This window comes from Centropristis striata, chromosome 16 (genome assembly GCF_030273125.1).
Source record: "Centropristis striata isolate RG_2023a ecotype Rhode Island chromosome 16, C.striata_1.0, whole genome shotgun sequence".
Classification (NCBI taxonomy): Eukaryota; Metazoa; Chordata; class Actinopteri; order Perciformes; family Serranidae; genus Centropristis; species Centropristis striata.
The window spans coordinates 36,316,792-36,342,125 of NC_081532.1; the positions used below are offsets into that span (position 1 = coordinate 36,316,792).

Sequence of the window (25,334 nt, forward strand, 5' to 3'; positions counted from 1 at the left end):
AATCTAGCTAAATGTGTAAACAAGTAAGATTATGATTAAGATATCCTTAGTCCCTCAATGGGGAAATTTCAAAATTAACATATTTATATAATTCTACATTAGTAATTGCTTTGGGCAAATATGCCTTAGTATGAGAAAATGTTCTTTTCATGACTTTATTTCAGTAAAAATGTGTTAAAGAGACTCATTGATGTCCTTTTAATGCAATTTTTACCATTAACCACGAAGCACAACACACCTGTTGGTATTATAGTATTAGTACTACTATATTATATATATATATATATATATATATATATATATATATATATATATATATATATATATATATATATATATATATATATATATATATACTAGTATACTAGTATTAGTATATTAAATCCATCAGGAAAGTCTAATTTCACTCTCGACATGAGAAGTGTTTCCTCCTGCTGAATCAGACAAAACTAAACACGTTGCGGTTTGGTCACTGGCTTTTATTTTGAAAATAACTCCCCGGAAGCCGTTTCTCCGCCACTCTGTTCGCCTTCACCGCTCGGTTCGCTCGGTGACGTCCCTCACCGGTAACATCCACCGACGAGTCGACCGGACTGACCGCTTCTTCTGCTCCGGAGCTCAGAGCGGCGTCACGGCGTCACGGAGCCCGACCCTCTGCCTCTGCTGCCGGCCTGACGCGGAGAGCTGACCGGACCGGACCGGAGCGGAGCGGAGCGGAGCGGAGCGGATGATGGATGGAACTCCGGTACCGACTAACGGACACGGAGCCCGGTGGACTCGGCGGAGGGGCAGCGGGGACCTGTGAGCCTCCTCCCGGCCGGAGGATCTGCCGCACCGACGCGTTTTCTCCTGAATTTTAATCTTTTTCCTACAATGTCACCAGCAAGGAGACGCGGCTGAGACCCCTGCCGTCCTCCGGGCTCCGCGGACCTCCTGCCGCCTCTCACCGTTTCACAGCCCGTTAGCTCCGGTATGAGCCGAACCGGACCTCGCCGTCAGGTCTGACCGGGGTCTGGGGGGTGGTGGCGGGGTGCCGGCGGGGACGCAGGCGGATCTGTGGATGAGAACCGGTGACCGGGCCGGATTCCGAGCGGAGGGACGCCGGCCGGAGCGGAGGAGGAGGAGGCGGGAGGAGCAGCTGCGGGGAACCGATCCGAAGACCTCCTCCCCGGGGGGACCGCAGCAGCCCGCCGGACACAGGACGATGTGAAGATGGGTTCAGTGTTCGGTCTCCTGTGGCTGTTTACCGGCTTCCTGCAGGGCGCGCACGGCCAGGGCGTGTACGGTAAGCACGGCGGTATTATTATTATTATTATTATTATTATTATTATTATTATTATTATTATTATTATTATGTTTTCATGTCTACAGATTTTACCCGCTGAACACAGTTTACCACCGCAGCGGCTAACGGAATACCACCCACATCCAGTTGACCTTGTGAGGGATTTAGCTGTGTGTAGGCTAACTGTGTGTGTGTGTGTGTGTGTGTGTGTGTGTGTGTGTGTGTGTGTGTGTGTGTTACTCATTCAGTCATGTTACATTGATGCCTGAAGGCACAACAGGTAGCTGCTGCACACCGACACACACCTGTGAAACCAGGACACACTCTGATCCTGTTATTAATATCTGCAGGGATTCATTATTACACATCCTGACGCAGCTTTACAGGGACTCTGCAGGTTTACAGGGACTCTGCAGGTTTACAGGGTCTGTGCAGGTTTACAGGGTCTGTGCAGGTTTAAAGGGACTCTGCAGGTTTACAGGGTCTGTGCAGGTTTACAGGGACTCTGCAGGTTTACAGGGACTCTGCAGGTTTACAGGGTCTGTGCAGGTTTACAGGGACTCTGCAGGTTTACAGGGTCCATGTAGGTTTACAGGGACCATCTAGGGGGTCTGGGGGCATGAAAAGATATATTGATATATTTTTAAATGTGATATGGAATTAGACCATATCACATATATCGATATAGTTGAATTATAGTTGAAATAAACTTTCTTTATAAATGCTGCCCTTACTAGGGTTTGTCATTTTTGATATTTTGTTATGCTCCTTATTATTTTCTCATATAAATATATTTATTTCAGAAAAAGACTGGCCTATTTTATTTCATAGGCTACTTTTATTTATTTAAATGTGCACTTTATGGAGCTTTGATTTTTTAAAAAGGTTCTCCTGTTATACAGTATTTATGTTCACTATAATAAACAACTTTCAATAAAATACTTGTGACATGTCATATTTGACTTTCACTGATCATTTGCTCTCACTCTGAGATAAAAATATCGGGATATATATCGTATATCGATTCCCTACGTATTATAATTGTTATCCTACTGTCTCATTTTTAATATCTGTCAACATGCTCAGTGTGTGAGTGTCTCAGGGTTTAGACTGACTGACTGAAATAATAATAATAATAATAATAATAATAATAATAATAATAATAACTTTATTATGAACTGGTAAAAATACTTTCAGTAGTTAAACTGTGCCGTCAGCAGGACGGATCAGAGTCGTTCTCTCGCTGTTTGTTCAGTGTTTCATGTTTCTGATCAGTTTGGTTTATAAAACTGTGACGTCATGATTGACAGCTGGAGCTGACTCCTGATTGGCCGGCTTTGTGTGACGAGTTTCAGCAAGTTTATTTCTTTAAACACAGGATTTATTAATAATAACGATCTGTTGTTCTGTGTTCTTTAATTGGTGTTTCAGAGCGTCTACAGTCCCATTATGACGCATAAATACTTTATTAAGTCGTCTGTTTATGTTTCTGCTGGACAGGAACGAGAATCTGAAATAAACAGTTTTATTTGATCTTTATGGAAGAAGTGAAATATTCTTTTAATATTTCTGTATGAAGTGCAGCGAGTTTTATCTGTTTTACTGCAGTTCTGAGTTTATTACTGTACTGACCTTATTTCACTCTTTTTACTGTAATACTGCAGTAAGTTTATTATAGATCACTGTGTGTGTGTGTGTGTGTGTGTGTGTGTGTGCGCTGCAGGTAAAGAAACACCTTGACTGTGTGTGATGCAGTAACAGCTACATGGAGTATTTATTACAGATGCAACTATAAACGGTAAAATATTGAACCGTTGGGTCGAACAACAACACGCTGCTGCAGACCGCAGAGTTCAGCTTACTGTTTATTCTGCACTGATGCTTTACAGGCTGGTGTGTGTGTGTGTGTGTGTGTGAGTGTGTGTGTGTGTGTGTGTGTGTGTGTGTGTGTATGTGAGTGTGTGTGTGTGTGTGTGTGTGTGTGTGTGTGTGTGTGTGTGAGTGTTCCTGAAGCTGGTTCAGGTGCAGCCAGGTACCAGAGCTCTGTACTATTATTATGTATTATTGTACTATGAAGCGGTTTGAGGGTCAGTGAGGTAACTTCAGCTCTGACTCTGGTTTCAGTATCAGGAAGTGTTTCTCCTTTAATCTGATAGATCACCGTGCTGAGCAGGTTATGTTCCTATGAAAGCGTTATTCACCAATCAGTTCTCTTGGAAAATGAGACAACCTTTTGGGAAGATCCTGTGGACTTTGTTCGTTTGAAACTGCAGGTATTACAGCTAATATAATATATATATAATATAATAATCATTGGACAATGTCTATTGTTAGCCTGTTTATCCAAGATAATAAGCCTTAAATAATTTCCTTTTGAAGTTGGCAAAAAGGAAATTTATTTGATGTATCATGTTTATAATGTTTAAAAGTCAGTTTTCAGTGTAACAGTGTGCAGCTGTCAGGTTAGAAACCAACAGGAGCCACTGAGAGCGTGGAGCGGTTAAATACATATATTCTTTCATGAATTCACAGTTTCGGCCAAAATTAATCGTGTGCCGTATTTAGAGCAACAGTTTTACTTTTAGCTGTAATAATAATTCATATAAGTGGGTGAAAAACGTTTTTCCTGGTAGTTGAGTCAAATGACGCTCCCAAGAACCTTAATGTGAACACAGAGCCTGAAGGGTTAAAGGGTTGATAACCAGCTTCATGATGCTTCTGATCCATGAGGAGGCTGTTGGCTGAATGAAGCGAGACAACCAGAAGAACCAGAACATATCCTGGTCTGTTGTAGTTCTGGACTCTGGTCTGCTGATTATAAGCTACTCTGGGCTTCTTATTTTGAAAAGTCGCTGGTAAATATTGGCAGTTGTGAGTTGTGTGTTTTGGACTTGTTCCTAATATAATATATAATAATAATAATAATAATAATAATAATAATAATAATAATAATAATAAATATAATATATAATATAATGTAGAGGCTCAGTTTTGGGTTTGTTCTGCTCCAGAACTCAGGAGACTTGCAGCGTGTCCCGTCGCTTATTTTACTGAACTAATGGCGACCTATATATATATATATATATATATATATATATATAAGTGCAGGTCCAACCCTGAGTTCAGTTCACACACAGAAGAAGCTCGTGGACACCAGCAGAGAGCTGAGAGACTTTAAGAAGCTCCGGCTTCATCCAGCTCTCTGTCCTGGTGAACTTCAGACAGGAAGCAGTGAAACAGTCGACAGAAACCAACAGTTTGTCTGATTGAACGTTTCCCAAATCTAAAAGGAAACACAACAATCTGAGGAGCAGCTCCAGCATCCAGCTGTTCTCCCGTCAGAACGTTAACACAGGTTGTGTGTTCAGGCACGAAGAACGAGCTCTGCAAACAGTTAAAGCCTCACGATCCGTCTGACTGTTGGGTTTAAGTATCAGAGAAGATATTACAGGGAGGAATGGCATTCATACCACGCTGCTGTTTGATCCTTGATGTTGGCTCTCCATCACTGTGAAGCGTTGGATGGTTCATTAATAGGGAACGTGAGCTGGTTAGACATGAGACAGGTTAGTTTTACCCTTCTGTTGTTGCAATGGTACGTTTCTATCTCTCATATACATTTATTAGAAAAAAACTTGAATATTCTCTGAGATTATTAAGTCATAAATATGCAATAAAGAATGTGGCTATTCTCTGGGATTAAAATGGTTGATTTAAAAGAAAAACACTTAAAGAAAATTGTTCTTCTGTCGAGAAACCACATTGTTTCAATTTCCAAAACTGGATGAAAACTTGAATATTCTGAGATTATTAAGTGAGAAATCTTTTTTTAATTCATAATTAATATGCCGTCATAGTCAAGTTGTCCTCGTACAAGTCATTGAAGAATAACTGTTTCTTGCAGATTTCTTTTCAAAATTTTTCATTTTTACATTGGAGGTCAAGGTCAATAAAGTTAATATTATTATTATCATAGTGATTGGTCAGATGTCATGATCTTTGCTGATTAGCTGGAATAAATCCATGTGTTTCTACGACCAAACAGAGAGACATTTAGATATCCACTGAAGTTACCAAATATAGTTCTTCGCTCAATAAAGCGTTAAGGTGGGAAGCCTTTAAGGCCGACATAAGAGTCAGATAATTACCGTTACAAGTTATAAGGCAAAACAAATTTATCAGAAAACAAAATGTTGCAAACAGAGATCAAACTGCTTGAGGGGGAAATAATATCTAGCGTTATGTCTTAACATCCATTGAAACATTCTGCTACTAAGAACACAGTTTAACAAACTTTCTGCCTCTAAAGCAGCCTGAAATATTTTGCGTCAGCAAAAGCAAGCAGGCATTTTATGATCTGGGGGAAACTATTAGCCTGGCACCTCAAACTATTACAAAATGAGGAAAACATTACCTCAGTTGAAAATAGTGATGGACAGATTATTGTTGACAAACTAGAAATCAGTGAAACTTTTAAGGTCTTTTTTGAAAAGTTATACAGCTCAGGCATAACGCATGTAGGACAAGAACATAATCCTTTCTTAGAGACCCTCCAAATAACATTTCAGGATTAATAAGTGCAGATCTTGGGGCAGCTATAACTAAGGAGGAAATATCTATAGCGATAGATCATTAAGGCCAAGATGGGCTGCCGACAGAAATTTATAAAACAAATGAAAGATAAATTGCTATAATTGCTATCCCCTCTTTTCAACATGTTCTCGGATTCATTTGAAAAGGGAATCCTCCCTGTTTCATTAAGAGGAGCTCTGATAACTTTACTGCCCAAACCTGGTAAACCTTGTAGAACTGAAGGCTGGAGAACATTTTACCAAACATGATTGCTTGCGACCAGCATGGGTTTATTGTAGGTAGACAAGGATTTCATAATGTGAAACGAGTGTTGGATATTCTTCATAATCGGGAAGAAAAACCAGATGCTGCTTTGCTATCATTGGATGCAGAAAAGGCCTTTGATAGAGTTGAGTGGCCCTATTTATTTGAAATGGAGTTATATCTAAATCATTTAAAATCAAACAGGGATGTAGGCAGGGTGTCCTTTGTCCCCCTTTTCTAATTATTCTAGCAATTGAACCATTTACCATTGCAGTGCAGTCTCATTAAAACATAACTGGTCTGTCAGTAGGCCAACAGGAACACAGAATTGCTTTTTTTGCTGATGACGTCATTCTCTTCTTGGAAAAATTCTATTCCACCCTGTTAGAGCTAACAAACACATTTTGAAGGATATCAGGATATAAAGTAAACAAAGACAAATCTTCATTAATGTTACTTAACTTTGAAGAAATAAATAATGCTGGAAACTCTTCCCAATTCAAAAAGGTAGACTGTTTTTTACATATCTGGGGATTAGGATACAATAAGAGACATTGTTGGGGCTAACTGCAACCCCATGATAGACTCATTTACTTCCTCTGTGGATAGATGGAACTCCTTATCGCTTATCGCAAGAATTAATGTTCCTAAATTAAATATAATGCCCAAACTTCTGTATTTGTTTCAGAACATCCTATTGCCACCTCCTGTTTATTTATTCCCACGCTTAAAGAACATTTTTGTACGTTTTTTTGTGGAATAATAAATGACGAGGCTACGTTTTTCATTCTTGTACCTACCGAATGATCGAGGAGACCTCAAGGCCCCAATCCACTTTGGTCCTATTGGGCAGCTCAACTGATTATTATTTTACAGATAAGTCCCTCTCCTTCTCCGTCAGAGCATATACTCAGCAAAAGTCGAAATGTTGAGAAAAAAAAAATCCTCTACTCAGAAATATGATTATAATTTGGTATCAGGTTAAGAAGTATTTAGGTGTCACGCGTCAGCCCGATGGGGGAACCATATCAGGATGATATTCCAAACAAACATCAATTCAAATACCTGCAGGTGAGGAACTTTATTAGATCATCTCAAAACCAGTCGATCCATCCGTTGTCCACTTTGGAAACGGAAATGAAAAAAAATTGCTTTGGAAAGGGAATTATCTCCAAACTATATAACATGTTAGCAGAGGGATCCTCTGAGTCTTCTTTAAGGAAACGTGACGCCTGGAGGGAAGATTTACAGGAGGACTGGTGAAAAAGCACAAACTAAAAACTGCTGGAGTCTCAGGGAGAATGCAGAACTTCCTGGTTCGCCTCCCTGCTCAGAAAAAGAGGTTGCCGCCTGCCATTTACATACATTTATTTACTGATTAAACTGTCCTTTATAGCACCTAACCAGACGTTCTCTGCCCTAAACCTTTTAAACCTCTGTGGTTTTACAACATGAATCCAGAGACTGCAGCCTGTTTTACAGCCGCGGACCGTAGCGTGATACTGTTAGAACACACTACGTACCTACGACTAGGGCTGGGCGATATATTTAGGCTGATTATTGATATATGATATATATCCTGATATTTTTATCGCAAAGTGAGAGCAAATGTTCAGTCAGAGTCAAATATGACATGTCACAAGTAGTTTTATTGAAACTGTTTATTTAACTGAACATAAATACTGTAAAACAACAGGAGTACCTTTTTAAAAAAGTGCACATTTAAATAAAAAAAAATCTTAAATTAAAACAGCATGAACTAAAATAGGCCAATCTTTTTCTGAAATAAATATAATTATATGAGAAAAGAATAACAAACATTACAAAATAACTGAATATGACAAACCCTAGTAAGGGCAGCATTTATATATAAAGAAAGAAAAAAATTAAACTATCGATATATGCGATATGGTCTTATTCTATATCACATTTAAAAAGATATGAATATATATTTTATGTCGATATATTGCCCAGCCTAGCTCAGTGGTTTTACCACATATCCACAGAGACTGCAGCCTGTTTTTACCGTCCGTGTGATATTGTGAGAACGAGCTGTGATACGTGCCTACATGATAATAATTATAATTATTAATTATAATAATAATCTGTGGTACTGACACACAATATGTTTATGTTGGAGAACTTGTTGGACAGAATTCTTTCTGAACAGGAAACACCAGAAGCTTCAGAACAGACCTACAGATAGAAGAAAACTCAGAAATGCTCAGTGATTAAAGTGGAAAATGTACAATAAAAGTCATTTTTTACGAGAAAACCTTGAGATTATGAAGTCATAAATATGCAGGAGAAACACTTTTTTTCTTTTCCCAGAGATTAAAGTGGCAAATATATTAGGATAACCATTTTAAAACTGTTTTTCTGTCGAGGAAACACATTGTCTTATTTTGCAATGCATGAAATACAATTTAGAGAATATAAAGTCATAAATTTGCAGGATAATGAGTCAACCTCAATCCTGTGATTAGAGCGGGAGATTTACAAGAAAAAGAGCCACAAATTTATGAGCAAAACTTGAATATTCTCTGAGATTATTAAATCATAAATTTGCAAGTAAACACAGATATTCTCTGCGATCAAAGAATTGCAAGAAAAAAAAAAAGTTTCTCTGTCAAGAAACCTCATTTCACCTTGCAGTGTTGGATCAAAACTCATATTCTGAGACATAAAGTCATAAACCTACAAGAGATTAAAGTGGAAAATTACAAGGAAAAAGACATGGATTTATGAGAAACACTTCTATTCTCTGAGATTATTAAATCATGAATATGAAGAAAAAAGTGGTGAATTTAAAGAATTTTTATTTTTATTTTGAGGAACAGTTTGACTTTGTAGCTTCGTCCCTCCTCACCTCTGATCAGGAAACAGTTTCAAACAGGTTTCAACTCTAAATGAGGAGAAAACATCGTTAAATATGTTTGACTTGATTCTCGTCAGAAGTTCAGAGGAAGCTGACGGCAGGAAACGCTGAATTATATAAAACATTCAGCAGATCCTTCCTGAAGTCAAACCTGCTGCAGCTGCAGCCTCACACACTCACACACACACACACACACACTCCGTCAGCATAACAGAGTGTGTGTGTGTGTGTGTGTGTGTGTGTGTGTGACGTCAGCACATACACACACAGATTATCTGTAATCTTATATGTCACAGATTAGAGAGGAGGAGGCGCATTACATCACTGTTACTTACAGTCACACAGTCACAGAGCTGACGTCCCACAGAGTCTATCAGCTGACTGATGGGGAGGAGGAGGAGGAGGAGAGGAGGAGGAGGAGGAGAGGAGGAGGAGGAGGAGGAGGGGGGGAGGAGGAGAGAGGGAGGAGCGGAGGGGGGGGGAGAGGGAGGAGAGAGGCAGAAGAAGAAGAAAGGAGGGAGAATGAAATGAGGGAAGAGGAGGAAGGGTGGGAGGAGGAGAGGAGAGGAGGGAGGGAGGGAGGAGAGAGGAGGAGTGGGAGGGGGGAGGAGAGAGGAGGAGTGGGAGGGGAGGGGGGAGAGGAATGGGAGGGAGGGGGGAGGGGGGAGGAGAGAGGAGGAGTGGGAGGGGAGGGGGGGAGAGGAATGGGAGGGAGGGGGGAGAGGGGGAGGAGGATTAGGATGCAACATCTGTGCATTTGTTTTACGTTTGTTGAATCGAGGCTTTAGGACGATGAAGAGATGCGTTTCCTGCGTCAGGTCATGAAGTAGATTTCCTGTAAAATATAATAAAATATAATAAAATATAATGCCTTGGAGGAGAATAAACAGAATCCTGTCGTGTAAACTGTGTGCAGGTTAAAACAGGAAGTAGAATAAAGTAGAACAGAAACAAACAAAACTTATTTCATATTTTGAGTTTCACTGCGTATCTGGACCGGTTCCGTTTTTTCCCCAATATTATCGTCATAAATCTGCAGAGAAAATCTTGGATCTTCTCAAAGATTAATGTGTCAAATATATAAAAAGAAACTTAAATATCGCCTGATAATATAAATCATAAATATGCAAGAAATATATTTAGTGGTACATTAAGTGGTACATTGAAACAGAACGTCATGGATTTATGAGAGAAAACTTGAATATTCTATGAAATCATAAATATGCAAGAAAAATAGCTTTTCTTTTATCTTAGATGAAAGCAGCAAATTTACAACAAAAGCACGTTTTTCTGCCAAGGAACCACATTGTTTCAAAGTTCAATAAAACTTCATGTATTCTCTGAGATCATAACGGCATAAATTTGCAAGAAAAACTCAGATATTCTCAGAGATATAAGTGGTAAATTACAAGAAAAAAATCACAAATTTAAGAGAAAAAAAATATTCAAAATTTGTTTTTCTGTCCAGGAACTTGAACCACCTCCTCCTTTCTCCTCCTCCACCATCTCCTCCTCCTCCTCCTCCTCCTCCTCCTCCTCCTCCTCCACCATCTCCTCCACCATCTCCTCCTCCTCCTCCTCCACCATCTCCTCCTCCTCCTCCTCCTCCTCCTCCTCCACCATCTCCTCCTCCATCTCCTCCTCTCTCCTCCTCCATCTCTTTCTCTCTCTCTCTCTCCTGCAGCAGCAGTCACTGGGTGTGATGCAGCCTGTTTGTGTTGTTGTTGTTGTTGTTGTTGACTGTGGCCGTCAGATGTGTTGTTTGGTTTGTTGTGATGATACTGATGTGATTTCACAGCCATATGGGCTCATTTTCTGCCTCATAAACTCTCTGCAGCACAATGTGCAATCTGAGCTCATTGGATGGAAAAGGTCAGACTCACTCACCGTTTGGCTGCATCGCTCCCAACAACACCATGCCTGCAGCACGCCGCCTCAGGCCACGCCCCCTGCAGGCCACGCCCCCTGTAGGTCACGGCCCCTGCAGGCCACGCCCCCTACAGGCCACGCCCCTTGCATTGCAGCTGCAAACTGCTGATTCAGTAACTCTGTAACTGACATTTACTAACTGGAATATTCTCTGAACCCCAAGCTGCTTTCACATTCTCCTCTCTGTGTCCTCGTGTTTCACTGCAACATATAAATCTATAAATCTATAAATCTATAAATCTATAAGTCCTGTTGCTCTAATCAGCACAATCACAACAACTCAAACATGTCTTTGTGCAGAATAACACCGTAAGAATGACAGAAACCAGAACAAACAACAACAATACCTGTTAGCGTGGAGCTAACATCACTCTGTGTCCGTGGTTAATCTGCCCAAACAACAGCATCCTGGAGCCATCTGTCACACATACACTGTGTGTGTGTGTGTGTGTGTGTGTGTGTGTGTGTGTCTTGATTGGCAGCTCCTGTTGCAGCTCTGACACACGGTGGGGCGGTAACTGAAGGTGATAGGTAGCAGATGTGTCCAGATCTCTCTCTCACACACACACACTCACTCACACACACACACACACACACACACACACACACACACACACACACACACACACACACACAAGGAGTCCTGTATTTTCCCAGCATGCTCTTGGGTCATAGATGACAGTAAAATCTTCTTCTAATCTTCTTTAATTCTGGGTGTTTTGTGATCTCTGCACTGATGATGATGATGATGAAGATTGTTATAATTGATATTAATCTTAATCAGGTTTATTGGCCGACAGTGTGACATCCAAGGAATCTACACATCAACAAGCTACTGAACTCCAAAATTCAGTTTGTCTTCAAATGTATCATTTTGTCCGACTAACGCTTCAGTTAGAAACAAACAGAGACGCTGGTTGCAGAAGTGAAAGAGGCCGATCTAGACAAACGCTTGACATTAACATTAAAAGAAGATCAGAATCAAATAAATGTATCAGATTCAGATTAAAAACAGAGAAACCAGATTTGTAGATGATGTGTAAAACACTAACTGTGGCTGGAAACACCTCCCACAAGTTCAGACTCATTCTTCACTGGTTCTGGACTCGCTGTCACCAGCTGAATCACACTGAAGAACTCCTACAGGCTGTTATTTCTGTCTCTGCTGCCTGATGCTGCTGTTTGTTATCGAGGAGAGAGCCTCATATTATAATCCTGAAGTTTGGGATAATCCGGATCCTCCGGGCCGAGAGGAAGGGGGGGGGGTCGAGATTCCTCAGCGGCCGTGAAGCTCAGCAGGAGTCCAGAGACGTTTTGTTCAGTTCAGCTGAATTCATGCAACAGTGAAATAAAAGGAACAATAACTAAAGATACACAAGTCTGACAGCATGCAGAGGAAATACTGCACCACAACACCAACCACTAAAACCACAACACCAACCACTAAAACCACAACACCAACCACTAAAACCACAACACCAACCACAACAACCACAACAAACACAACAACCACAACACCATCCAGAAAAACCGCAACACCAACCACAACAACCACCGCAACAACCACAACATCAACCACATCATCAACCACAACAACCACAACACCAACCAGAAAAACCGCAACACCAACCACATCACCAACCACAACACCAACCACAACAACCAGAACACCAACCACAACAACCACAACACCGACCACAACAACAACAACAACACCAACCAGAAAAACCGCAACACCAACCACAACAACCACCGCAACAACCACAACATCAACCACATCATCAACCACAACAACCACAACACCAACCAGAAAAACCGCAACACCAACCACATCACCAACCACAACAACCACAACACCAACCACAACAACAACAACACCAACCAGAAAAACCGCAACACCAACCACAACAACCAGAACACCAACCAGAACAACCACAACAACAACAACACCAACCAAAAAAACAACAACAACAACCAGAACAACCACCAGAACGCCAACCAGAACAACCAACAACAACTAGAACACCAAACAGAACACCCAGAATAACCCCCAGAACCCCAACAAGAGCAACCAACAACAACAACAACAACAACAACAACAACAACCAGAACAGCAACCAGAACAGTACAACAACCAACCAGAAGAACAACCAGAACCAACCAGAACAACTATAACACCCTCCAGAACAACTATAACACCCTCCAGAACAAGCAGAACAACCAGGACAACAACCACAACACCAACCAGAACAACCAAAACACCAACCAGAACAACCACAATACCAACCAGAACAACCAGACACCAACCACAACAACCAGTACAACAACCAAAACACCAACCAGAACAACCACAATACCAACCAGAACAACCAGACACCAACCACACCAACCAGTACAACAACCAAAACACCAACCAGTACAACAACCAAAACACCAACCAGAACAACCACAATACCAACCACAACAACCACCACCAACAACCAACCTAAAGACAGACTACCGTTGTGAAAGAGAATTTAAAAAGTGAGAAAATCCAAAGAGATGAAGAAGACAAATGTTGGTGATCTGTTGTCAACTGAGACTTTTGGAAAGAAACACAGAATGAAGCAGTTGCAAAAACTTTACTGTGGAAAGTGTGTGTGTGTGTGTGTGTGTGTGTGTGAAGCAGTGCTCAGAGCGTCTGCAGACATAAATCTGCATATTTTCCGACTTTGATGAAATCATTAACTCTGTGTATTTGACCTGCTGTCTCTTTACCTTCTCTGGGAAATTGGGATTAATTATAATTGTTTTTTAATTACCTCCTCCTCTCCCAGCTGTTTCAGAAAGGAAACACCGTTCTCCGCCATTGTCCCCCCCCCCCCCCTCTCGGTGTGTTCCTGTTTATCAACCCATTAGCTGTGGGTTTACTGTGTTAATAAGTGTTAATGTGTGGTAATGAGGATGGAGCGCGGCAGATTACTGGGAGCGCTGTTAGCCCGCCTCCTGTTTCCTGCCGACCGGCTTCCTCGCAGAGAGGAGGAGGAGCGGGAGGAGCAGGAGCAGGAGGAGCAGGAGGGGGAGGAGCAGGAAGAGCGTTCAGAATAATACGATCTGTACAAACAGAAGGACGGATTTAGGAGAAAGTCAGGGTCACTGCTGCTCATCTGTCAGTCGCTCCACCACTTTCACACGAAAGATCTCTAAAGCTGGTGGAAAGATTGGGATCACATTCATGTTTCCCAGAGGATACATCTTTTTGGTTTTGCTGACCTTTTGATCACAGTGAAATATCTCAGCAACTATTGGTTGTTTTTTTTCCAATAACATTCCCTTGATAATAATAATAATAATAATAATAATAATAATAATAATAATAATACTACACTCCTCCGCATACATGTTTCTTACACACACACACACACACACACACACACACACACACGCCCTTTAACCTTTAAATGTGTGTGTGTGTGTGTGTGTGTCTGTAATCACATCAAAGATCAAAGCAATCAACAGAATTAACTGACACCTGTTAATGAAAGAGTGACAGCAGCCAGAGGTGGACAGACTGGAATTTCTGGCCTCGAACAGAAAGCATTTTTGGCAAAACCATAATACCTATCATTGATCCGACTTCACTTTGAGCGTCCCGAGTTCTTCCTGAACGTCTACATATGTTTTTTTTAAAGAAAAATTAAAAAATACATTTGTTAGAGCAATCTAAAAAAACTGTTACATATCCCTTTTTTTAGAAATCTCCCTGCTTTTTTAATATGGGACCCAATGAGGCTGTTGGTGGTGTTGGTGGTGCATCTCTGCGTCCTACGCCCAAACTATAACTCTGACAGCTTTACCAGAGGATTGTGAGGGAGAAGACAAATTTTCCTACGTTTCTATGTTTAAATTATTTCTGTAGAGTGGAATTTGCGGCCTGGAGTGCAGTTTTCAAATTTATTTTTTGACAGTTTTTTCTCTCCCTCTACACTCTGGCGATGATGTCACACACTCTGACACGAACATTCCGTGCAATACACACCCATTATAATCTCAGAATTTCTCCAAAAATGATCATGGTCATTGAACAGGGATTGATAAAAAACTATATGACCTATCGAAACGTGGATTAATACACCGATACACAAGACTTGTGTCTACTGTTTAAAGTTTAAATGGAGTCTCTAGGTGAAATTATGCCGGAGAAGTAGACGTTTAAAAATCTCCAATTATTGTTCTTTTTCGCTCATTTTTTGTCGGCCGTCCCATTCACTTCAATGCAAAATTTTGGGCGGTTTTTCGCGACTTACGTCGGAAAAAGAGGAGAGGAAGAAAAAAAATCCACAGTATAACAGTAGTGCTCGGGGCTTCGCTTCGTACGATTGCCCCGAGGCCCTAATTAAATGACAAAATAACCTGTAAACAATATGTGTGGTAATGCTTTTTCCAACTCTTGTTCTATGTATTGGCGTAAATTCTGTTGTAAGAACCTTGTTCGTTTCCTTGTAACACCTAAAATGAAAACATATTCAATAACAACGGTTCACACATGCTGGAGGAAGTGTGGAAATGATGAGGCAAACCACTACCACATCTTTTGGAGTTGGACTACGGCCTTTTTTACAACTCTTTTTCTAAGTGATTTACCAGACGGGATGGCAGAAAATGATAGATACCTCTTAAAGATAATGTCTGCAGCAGCAAAAAAAGCTATCACCCGTAAGTGGCTGCAGTCAGACCCACCCACAACCTCTGACTGGTTAGAGGTCATTAAAGAAATTCACCAGATGGAGAAACTAACCTTCCTGCTCGGACTAAAAAAAGGCCTGTATTATGCAAGATGGAAAAAATGGACGGCGTTCTTGACAAACGAGGAGTGTCATTCATGACCCCCCCCCCTTCTACTTTTATTTTATTGTCTTGCGAGTGCTCTGTTTGACGTGGTGTATAACCGCCAGATACAGGGTTAGGGTTAGGTTAGGTTATAAAGGGACATATACTGTTTGGACTGAGTAGAGCAACATTTTAATGTTGATCATCCTCAATCCAGTTGCCTGGCTATGTTATTGTTCATTTGAATGTACTGTGATGTTGTCATGTTTGACTATTCCTGGCATAAAAACTAATAAAAATATAAGTATACATTTTTTTTATAAGATTCGTGACTGAAAATATTCTAAAATGTAACAAGATAAAACATTCAAATGTGTTATTTAAAAAAAATATATAATTCTCAGAATAATAATTATCTGAAATCTTAGTGGCTGTTTGTTCTTTACTTTGATTCACAGGATATAAAGGTAAAATCTAATTCACTTAAGAGTTATTTTTTATCCTTAGTCTTCTTCTTCACATTAATGACCAGTCTCTCTTGACAAACAATTCCATCTGAACCATTGTTCATGATTCAATGCTCCACACGCACCGAGAACAGTTAGTTCACCTTCAAATTAAAAGCTTTGTAATGTATACCAAATAAAGCAACATTTGAAGAAACAAATACAACTTAAATTAATTCCTTAATCTGTTGCAATAAATTGGCAACAGTTACAAAGTTGTCAACAGTTAGCTGTCAACAGTTAGCTGTTCAACAGTTAGCTGTCAACAGTTAGCTGTCAACAGTTAGCTGTTAAACAGTTAGCTGTTCAACAGTTAGCTGTTAAACTGTTAGCTGTTCAACAGTTAGCTGTCAACAGTTAGCTGTCAACAGTTAGCTGTTAAAGGTGAGCTAGCAGCTGCAGAGCTGCAGTTTGACAGCCGTTGGATTGATCATCGATCTGATGGCTGTATTCTGTTTCTTTTCTCTGTTCCTACTGGTTGTTGTTTTACTGGTTGTTGTTGTTGTTGGTTGTTGCTTTACTGGTTGTGTGTGTGCGTGTGTGGGGCGGTTTGAATTATTATTTAAGAGGCTGTGTTACTTAAATTGCAGGAATGAGGAAATCTTAAAGGAGTGAATAGCTTTTGCTTCACTTTATAAACTTGTTTTAGAGGCATGGCCAGTTATTTAAAGTTTAGAAATTTCTTTAAACACAGGTAAGAGCGCCATTGAATTTTAGAAAATGAACCCCGTTCATGGGACAGGTGTTTCATTAGAAATAATAAAAACTTTTTTTCTGACACCAACAGTGTTCGTGTCACATTTCTCATGGGTGTGGACTCTGAAAGCTGCAGTTTTAGCTTCAGATTGAACAGTTGACAAGGTTCAGATGCTGTTAGTTAGTAATTAATTAGTGCGATCAGGACAGAAACACCTGCTGTCTCTGACACTGAAACTGTGATTCATCTTCAACTAAACTCCCTCATTAGTGTCTCTGCAGGGTAAACTCATATTTACAGTGGAGATGTTTGTTCAACAGCTCGCTGCACACAGATCTGATAAAGTATCAATATGATTAGCACGATAGTTAGTTCAGACATTTGGCCTCCTCAGTTTAGCATCTAATCAGATAATACTAAAGACAACAAAAAGACCATTCATCAGTATTTTTCTTAATGTATTGACAGCCCTGATTATTTACCAGGTGATATAAAACAGAATCTGTTCTTTAACACTGAACACGCTTGGACAGTTTGACCTCTGACCTCTGGCTGTCAGTTTGCGTGGGTTCGTTTGTTTCTGGCCGGGTGGTGAGCGATGGGGGTGGAGACAGCAGAGACACTTCATGGCTCAGAACATCTCTGTTGGTCTACAGACTCCATCCTGTCCCACTAAACACTCAGTCACTCTGCAGGGAGGAGGAGGAGGAGCATGACGAGGAGGGGGAGGAGAGGAGGAGGAGAGGAGGAGGAGAAGAGGAGAGAGGAGGAGGATGAGGAAACGAGAGGAGGAGAGACGAGATGAGGAGAGGAGGAAACAGGAGAGGAAAGGAGACGAGAGGAGGAAATGTATTGACATAACATGATATACATTATTAATATTCAAATACAAATTAGACTTTTTCATATTGAATTCAAACCACTTTTTTAGTCCACTAGATGGCGCTGAGATCAATAATTTAATTTAACGAAATTGCAACGATCTGTTTTTACTTTACTATCATGAATAATTAGATTAATATAAAAGGCTGATATTTTAATTAAAATCATGTTTTAAGAACAGTGTCTGTGTGTCTGTGTGTGTGTGTGTGTGTGTGTGTGTCTGTGTGTGTCTGTGTGTGTGTGTGTGTGAGAGGTTTTCGGGGACGACAGATCAAAGAGGAGGAAACAGCGGCTCATCTTCAGCTGCAGAAATCCACCTTGGGGAGCCTTATCTGTCCCAGTGTGAGGATTAAGGCCATGTTTGGAGAATAATGCTCAGCGTACAGTTGCTTATGTAAGCTGTCAGCCTGCAGAGCGCCACAGCCTCATCCAGCCTCATCCAGCCTCATCCAGCCTCATCCAGCCTCATCCAGCCTCATTCAGCCTCATCCAGCCTCATCCAGCCTCATCCAGCCTCATCCAGCCTCATTCAGCCTCATTCAGCCTCATCCAGCCTCATCCAGCCTCATCCAGCCTCATCCAGCCTCATTCAGCCTCATCCAGCCTCATCCAGCCTCATCCAGCCTCATCCAGCCTCATCCAGCCTCATTCAGCCTCATTCAGCCTCATCCAGCCTCATCCAGCCTCATTCAGCCTCATCCAGCCTCATCCAGCCTCATCCAGCCTCATCCAGCCTCATTCAGCCTCATCCAGCCTCATTCAGCCTCATTCAGCCTCATCCAGCCTCATCCAGCCTCATTCAGCCTCATCCAGCCTCATCCAGCCTCATCCAGCCTCATCCAGCCTCATTCAGCCTCATTCAACCTCATCCAGCCTCATTCAGCCTCATTCAGCTCCATCCACCAGCAGCAGCACCACCCAGGAACACCACTCACTCTGGTTTCATCCTTTCAGACTCAGCTCATGTTTCCTGTAAACACACAAGATGTAAAAACTACTCATCTTTGGGTCTCGTCCAAAATACATTTCTTGAGTTTTCTCTCAGGTGTGAGTGAACGAACAAAAGAAACACTTTAATATGTTGTTCTTTGTCCTTTTTTCAACAACAAAACTCTACATGAGTATAAACACATGATGAGGGCTGGGTACTGGAAACCAAAGGAAACATCTCTTAACTTCCTGCATCAGGTTTTTACTGAACTATGTCACTTCCAGTAGTCATGTCGTCCTCCTAACTACTTCACTTCCAGCATTTACATCATTTATTTACTCTTTAAACTGTCTTTTAGAGCCTAACCAGGAACTGTTTGGCCCTAAACTTAGAGAAGTGCTGACGGAGCACAAATTCAACCGAACCAAAGCTTTTTGTTCCAGCAGTGAACCTTACCATGTCCTGAGACTGTCATAGGAGTCTATGGGAGCTGTGGTAGAGACTTTCATAGGAGTCTATGGGAGCTGTGCTAGAGACGCTCATTGGAGTCAATGGGAGCTGTGCTAGAGACTCTCATTGGAGTCAATGGGAGCTGTGGTAGAGACGCTCATTGGAGTCAATGGGAGCTGTGCTAGAGACTCTCATTGGAGTCAATGGGAGCTGTGCTAGAGACTCTCATTGGAGTCAATGGGAGCTGTGGTAGAGACTTTCATAGGAGTCAATGGGAGCTGTGCTAGAGACTCTCATAGGAGTCTATGGCAGCTGAACTGGAATTTTGGTGTATGAATTGTTTGCAATCTGATCGTGTAAAGTTGTGTTATTTGTATGCAGATTAAAGAGATCGGGTTGGTAACAGAAAGTTCTTCTCTGTCCCGTTTCAAAGTCCAGCATCACTGAGCAGATTTTGTCATAAAAACTCTGACAAACAGTCATTTTCAGATTTCTCGATGCTGGAGGTCGTTTTGTATGTTTCTGTGTAAGAGAAAGCTGTCAAAGTCTGGACAGAAGCTGAATCTGTTAAATGAGTCTAAACAGGAAGTAAAATACGCAGCAAGCGGAGACACGGTGGTGGTTAGCTCTGCTGTGTCCCTGGCTTCCTCCCACAGTCTTAGGATTGGAGACTCTAAATGTCCCGTAGGAGTGAATGAGAGAAAGTCTGTCTGTGTCTGTGTGTCTGGAGACCTGTCCAGGTGGACCCAGCTCTCTGCCCCCTGCGACCAGATGACAGTAAGCTTAGGGAGCCTAGCGTCCATGTTTCATTCAGGCCCGGCGGAGGCTGTGTGTTTCTGTAATACTGAGCTTCCATCTAAACTCTTGTTTGCAGGATGTAAAACTCGCTTCAGCTCTTTAGCTTGTCTTTACTAGTTACTATTTTCTCAGAGTTGATCGGTGCTGCACATGTGCAACTTTCAAAAGAAATGAGAAGGAAGCTGATTTTTACCACTTGTTTCTAAGTTTTCTAACCTGACGTGGCATTTATCTCAGCCCGAGCAGTGAGCAAACCTTATCTTTAAGTCCTGACGTGTTGATGAGGCCCTAAAGATAATAAACAATTATATATTATAATATAATATATATATATAATATATATATTATTATATATTTATTAAATGTTCTGAATCAGTCTCTGTCTCCTCCAGACTTCACATGAAAATTAAAGTTCAGTATTTTTCTGTTGTGTATTCTTCCAGAGCTTCCTCTCTGCTCACACAACACTTTGTAATCAATACGTTTTATTGGTGATCATCTCTTCTCATGGAGCCTCAGAGGGATCTGGACCTGCAGAGCGTCTTCAGTTACTAGGCAACAGCAGAGTCAGCTGTCAGTCATCAGCAGCTGCTGTTTGTCTCTCTGCTCTCTGTAAACATGTTTGACTTCAGGAATGTCTTCATAAACAACAGTGCAGCCCTGAAGCCCCGCCTCCAGACAGCTCTCAGCTCATCTGATTGAACGATAGAGTACTGCAGGAGTGATGCCATGCCAAAAACCAAATACCAAATATTTACTATGGCACAAAAAGATTTGGTATGTCCCGAAACATCGTGTGAAAAACATGGATAATATTTTTTTAAACAACTCAAGAACGCAAATTAACATTAATTAAAATACGCACAATGGAAATAACTTATTCAACTTGGAACAAGCTGTGAAGAACCAACAGCTTGAGTTTGATCAGAGATTGTGAGGTGAACCTGAATGCACCATGAAGTCCCTGTCAGCACCAACATCTGAACCACAGAGAAGCACACTGCAGGTCCTCAGCGACTTACAGCCAAAACTCACAGTTGAGTGTTTTAGGCTGCGTTCACGCTGCAGCTCTTAGGGCTCATTTCAGATTTTTTTTGTTTGTCTGTTGATATTATTATTTAAACGGGCCTTCATCAGACTGCAGTATGAGCTGCTCACTGCCCTGGACTGACCATGAACAACAATATCATAAATGCTGTAGATGATAACAAGAAGAAGGAGAAGAGAAGAGAAGAAGGCTGAGGAGAAAGAGGCTTTCTGTGTCGGGGCAGCAGCTCTGTCCATACGGAGGCGGAGCCAGGAGTGGTGGGATTGTCCCAGGAAGAAGTGACTGTTCAGGCCTGGATCTGATTTAGCCACATATCAAATGATCTGATTCCATGTGATTCCCCACTGGGAGCGAGATGTACATGTTCTGCTTTCTAATCCCCACTGGACGTGTTTTCTGCTCAGACCGGTTCAAATTACACAAATACTATGCTGTATGTTTGATTTAAAAAACGTATTTACTGCATGCCAGGCTACACGCTGGTGCCTCACAGCAAGAGGGTCGCCGGTTCGACTCCGGCCTGCAGCTCTTCTGTCTGGAGTTTGCATGTTCTCCCCGTGTCATCGTGGGTTCTCAACATGTTCTCCGGTTTCCTCCCACAGTCCAAAAGCATGCACTTAGGTTTAATTGGTGACTCCAAATTGTTGTGTAAACCCTGTGATAGTCTGGAGACCTGCCCAGGTGAACCCACCTCTCATTGTTAGCTGGAATTGGCAACCTGAGTGCGGATAAGCGGTTAAGGATAATGACTAATGAATACTGCATGATAACTGATGAAAGAAGTCTGCTGGTCTGTCTGTGAGCTTTACTCTGCAGCTGACTGACACCACTGATTTACTGATCAGTGATGTTTGTATTGATTGATTTTATTTCAGATGTTATCTTTGAAAACCTTTTTGAAAGAGTTGTGACTTTAGTTTGGAAAGGTATTAGTGAGTCTTTGCTGCATCCTTCCTGTATAAATGTAAAGCTCTTCTAATTTCTGGCACTTTGTGACTACTTTACATTTGATCGATCGGAGTCTTGGACACTTTACAGTCTCTGTGTGTTAAAAGGCACTAAGCTGAGACTCTTTGCACTTTGTTGTGCATGTTTCTCTCAGCTGTCAAATTCTGTGAAGCTGACACCGTAATTCTGTGGATAAATACATTCATGTTTTTTAGGGGTTCTTCTAAACCATCCATGCATCCACCCACCCATCCATCCATCCATCCATCCATCCATCCATCCATCCATCCACCCACCCATCCATCCATCCATGCATCCACCCACCCATCCATCCATCCATCCATCCATCCATCCATCCATGCATCCACCCACCCACCCACCCACCCATCCATCCATCCATCCATCCATCCATCCATCCATCCATCCATCCATCCAACCATCCATGCATCCACCCACCCATCCATCCACCCATCCACCCATCCATCCATCCATCCATCCATCCATCCATCCATCCATCCAACCATCCATGCATCCACCCACCCATCCATCCACCCATCCACCCATCCATCCATCCATCCATCCATCCATCCATCCATCCAACCATCCATGCATCCACCCACCCACCCATCCATCCACCCATCCACCCATCCATGCATCCACCCACCCATCCATCCACCCATCCACCCATCCATCCATCCATCCATCCATCCTCCCTCCCTCCCTCCTTCCCTCCAGCTTGTCAGTGTTGCTCTCACAGTGTTCCTGCTAGTAAGACTATAAGATGTGAATTTCCTGGCTGACTGCTTCGCTCCTCCGTCTCTCTCTCTGAGAAGATGAATGGTTTACACTCGTCTCTCCGCCGCGTGAGTTATGGTGCGTAACATGCTGCAGCAGGATGCAGCAGGAGGCAGCAGGACGCAGCAGGACGCAGCAGGACGCAGCAGGACCGGCAGGACGCTGCAGGATGCAGCAGGACGCAGCAGGACGCAGCAGGACCGGCAGGACGCTGCAGGATGCAGCAGGACGCAGCAGGACGCAGCAGGACCGGCAAGACCGGCAGGACGCTGCAGGATGCAGCAGGACGCAGCAGGACGCAGCAGGACCGGCAGGATGCAGCAGGACGCAGCAGGACCGGCAGGACGCTGCAGGACGCAGCAGGACCGGCAGGATGCAGCAGGACGCAGCAGGACCGGCAGGACGCTGCAGGACGCAGCAGGAGGCAGCAGGAGGCAGCAGGAGGCAACAGGAGGCAGCAGGACGCAGCAGGATGCAGCAGGACGCAGCAGGAGGCAGCAGGAGGCAGCAGGACGCAGCAGGACGCAGCAGCAGGACGCAGCAGCAGGACGCAGCAGGACGCAGCAGGACGCAGCAGGATGCAGCAGGACGCAGCAGGAGGCAGCAGGATGCAGCAGGACGCAGCAGGACGCAGCAGGAGGCAGCAGGATGCAGCAGGAGGCAGCAGGACGCAGCAGGAGGCAGCAGGACGCAGCAGGAGGCAGCAGGACGCAGCAGGACCGGCAGGATGCAGCAGGAGGCAGCAGGATGCAGCAGGACGCAGCAGGACGCAGCAGGAGGCAGCAGGATGCAGCAGGACGCAGCAGGACGCAGCAGGATGCAGCAGGATGCAGCAGCAGGATGTAGCAGGATGCAGCAGCAGGACGCAGCAGGATGCAGCAGGATGCAGCAGGACGCAGCAGGAGGCAGCAGCAGGATGCGTGGTGTCATAGCGGCTGCAGCAGAGCAGTGTGTTGATAATGTGTGTGAGAGTGGAGATCATGTGAGATAAGAAGTGTAACCTTTTCTTCTCTGCTCTGCCTCAGAGTATGAGGATGTGTTCCAGGCTGGAGGACTGACTCCAGGTCATATTACTGTAAATTACAATGTGACGTCACAGAATCCTGCTCACCTCAGTTCAGTTCAGGTCTTCAGAGGAAACATGGCAGAGGAACAACTGAGACTCTCAGCTGAAGAGAAAACACATGTTTGATGCTTTCATGTCTCATTAACGACACACTCACTGACGTCACTTTGGAGTCCTAATAACCTGCTGAGCTGCAGAATAAAGAGACTTAGTCACCCAAAACTAGCGAGTGGTGAAGAGATGTTGCTGTTGGGTAGATTAACTTTATCAAAGACAACACAGAGTATAAATGAACAGTAGAAACAACAGAAAGGTCGGGCCGCTGTGTTTAATGGCATATCTTTAAAAGTTTCCATCACAAATACAAATAACTTAAAAATAAGCAGATTTCGTATTTCTCCTTAATGCAAATCGGGTATAAGAAGTGATTGTTGGCGGTCGTTATTTGGTCGATATTAAACTTGCAGCAGTATGGAATGCTTACATTAAGCAAACTTACTCTCTATGAGGACTCCTGGAATTGGCTCAAGGACTTTCACAACATCGTGTTTTAAGTCTAGAACCTCCTTAAAGGCCTTGAGAACATCTTAAGGTAACTCAGGAATTTCATCAAGGACATTCAGCACCTCCTCAGTGCCAACTGGAATCCTAGGAACTTTGTCAAGACCTCTCTCTGTAGGATGTCAAGAAATTATCAAGGACTACTTGACTACTGTGACTTCTACAACCTCCTTATGGACCTCTGGAACAGACCCAACCCAACCCAAGAACCCAATCAAAGACCTTTAGTAACTCTTCAAGGACCACCCACACCCTGAAATCTTTTATTGTCTTTTGAAACCTCCTCAAGACCTCAGAACCTATTGTAATCTTTTTAGGGACCACTGGAAGAGAGAAACCATCTGGATTTGTTTTGGTGACTTCTTCAACTCTGTTTAGGATGTTTAGAGTTTTTCATCTAGACAAGGTATACTGGAGTACTGTCATCTCATCAAGGACATCCTTTAAAACCCTTTTCAAGGACCGATTCAGCCCTAAAATGTTTAACGACCCATGAAACCTCCTCAAGACCACATGGAACCTCTTCAAGAACCTCTGGAACCTTCTGAAGGATTTCTGGAATGAGTTTGAGGACCAAGACCTGAAATCTCGTCACCTCCACCAATCACAGAGCACAACAGTCATGTGACAATCCAAACGGCCAATCAGATGCTTTATATTTTCATTGCTGAACAGCAGAGAATCATCTCAGTCTGCTGGTTTTCATTCATCCTTTTTCTTCTTCCGCTTCATTACGTATGCAGAAGGAGCCCAGTGCCGTCAGCCAATCAGATGTCGGCAGTATTTTTAGCCGCCCCACTGACTCGGCAGCTTCCTCTGAGAAATCCTTGGCTCCAGAAATAGAGCGAGAGAGCTTACATAACATGGAGAGAGAGGATGTAAAAATCTTTACTTTGACATGAATAAAACAGCGAA

General features: G+C 42.5%; 1 protein-coding gene across 1 annotated transcript in view; it reads left to right on the forward strand.

The window, feature by feature from the left end:
• The first annotated feature begins 1,203 nt into the window (after positions 1–1,203).
• Positions 1,204–25,334, forward strand: part of mdga2a (MAM domain containing glycosylphosphatidylinositol anchor 2a) — a 93,529-nt gene continuing 69,398 nt past the window's right edge. The window contains exon 1 of the mRNA XM_059352691.1: positions 1,204–1,285. Coding sequence (XP_059208674.1) covers positions 1,213–1,285 — 73 coding nt within the window. The 5' untranslated portion in view covers positions 1,204–1,212. The remainder of the gene's footprint in view (positions 1,286–25,334) is intronic.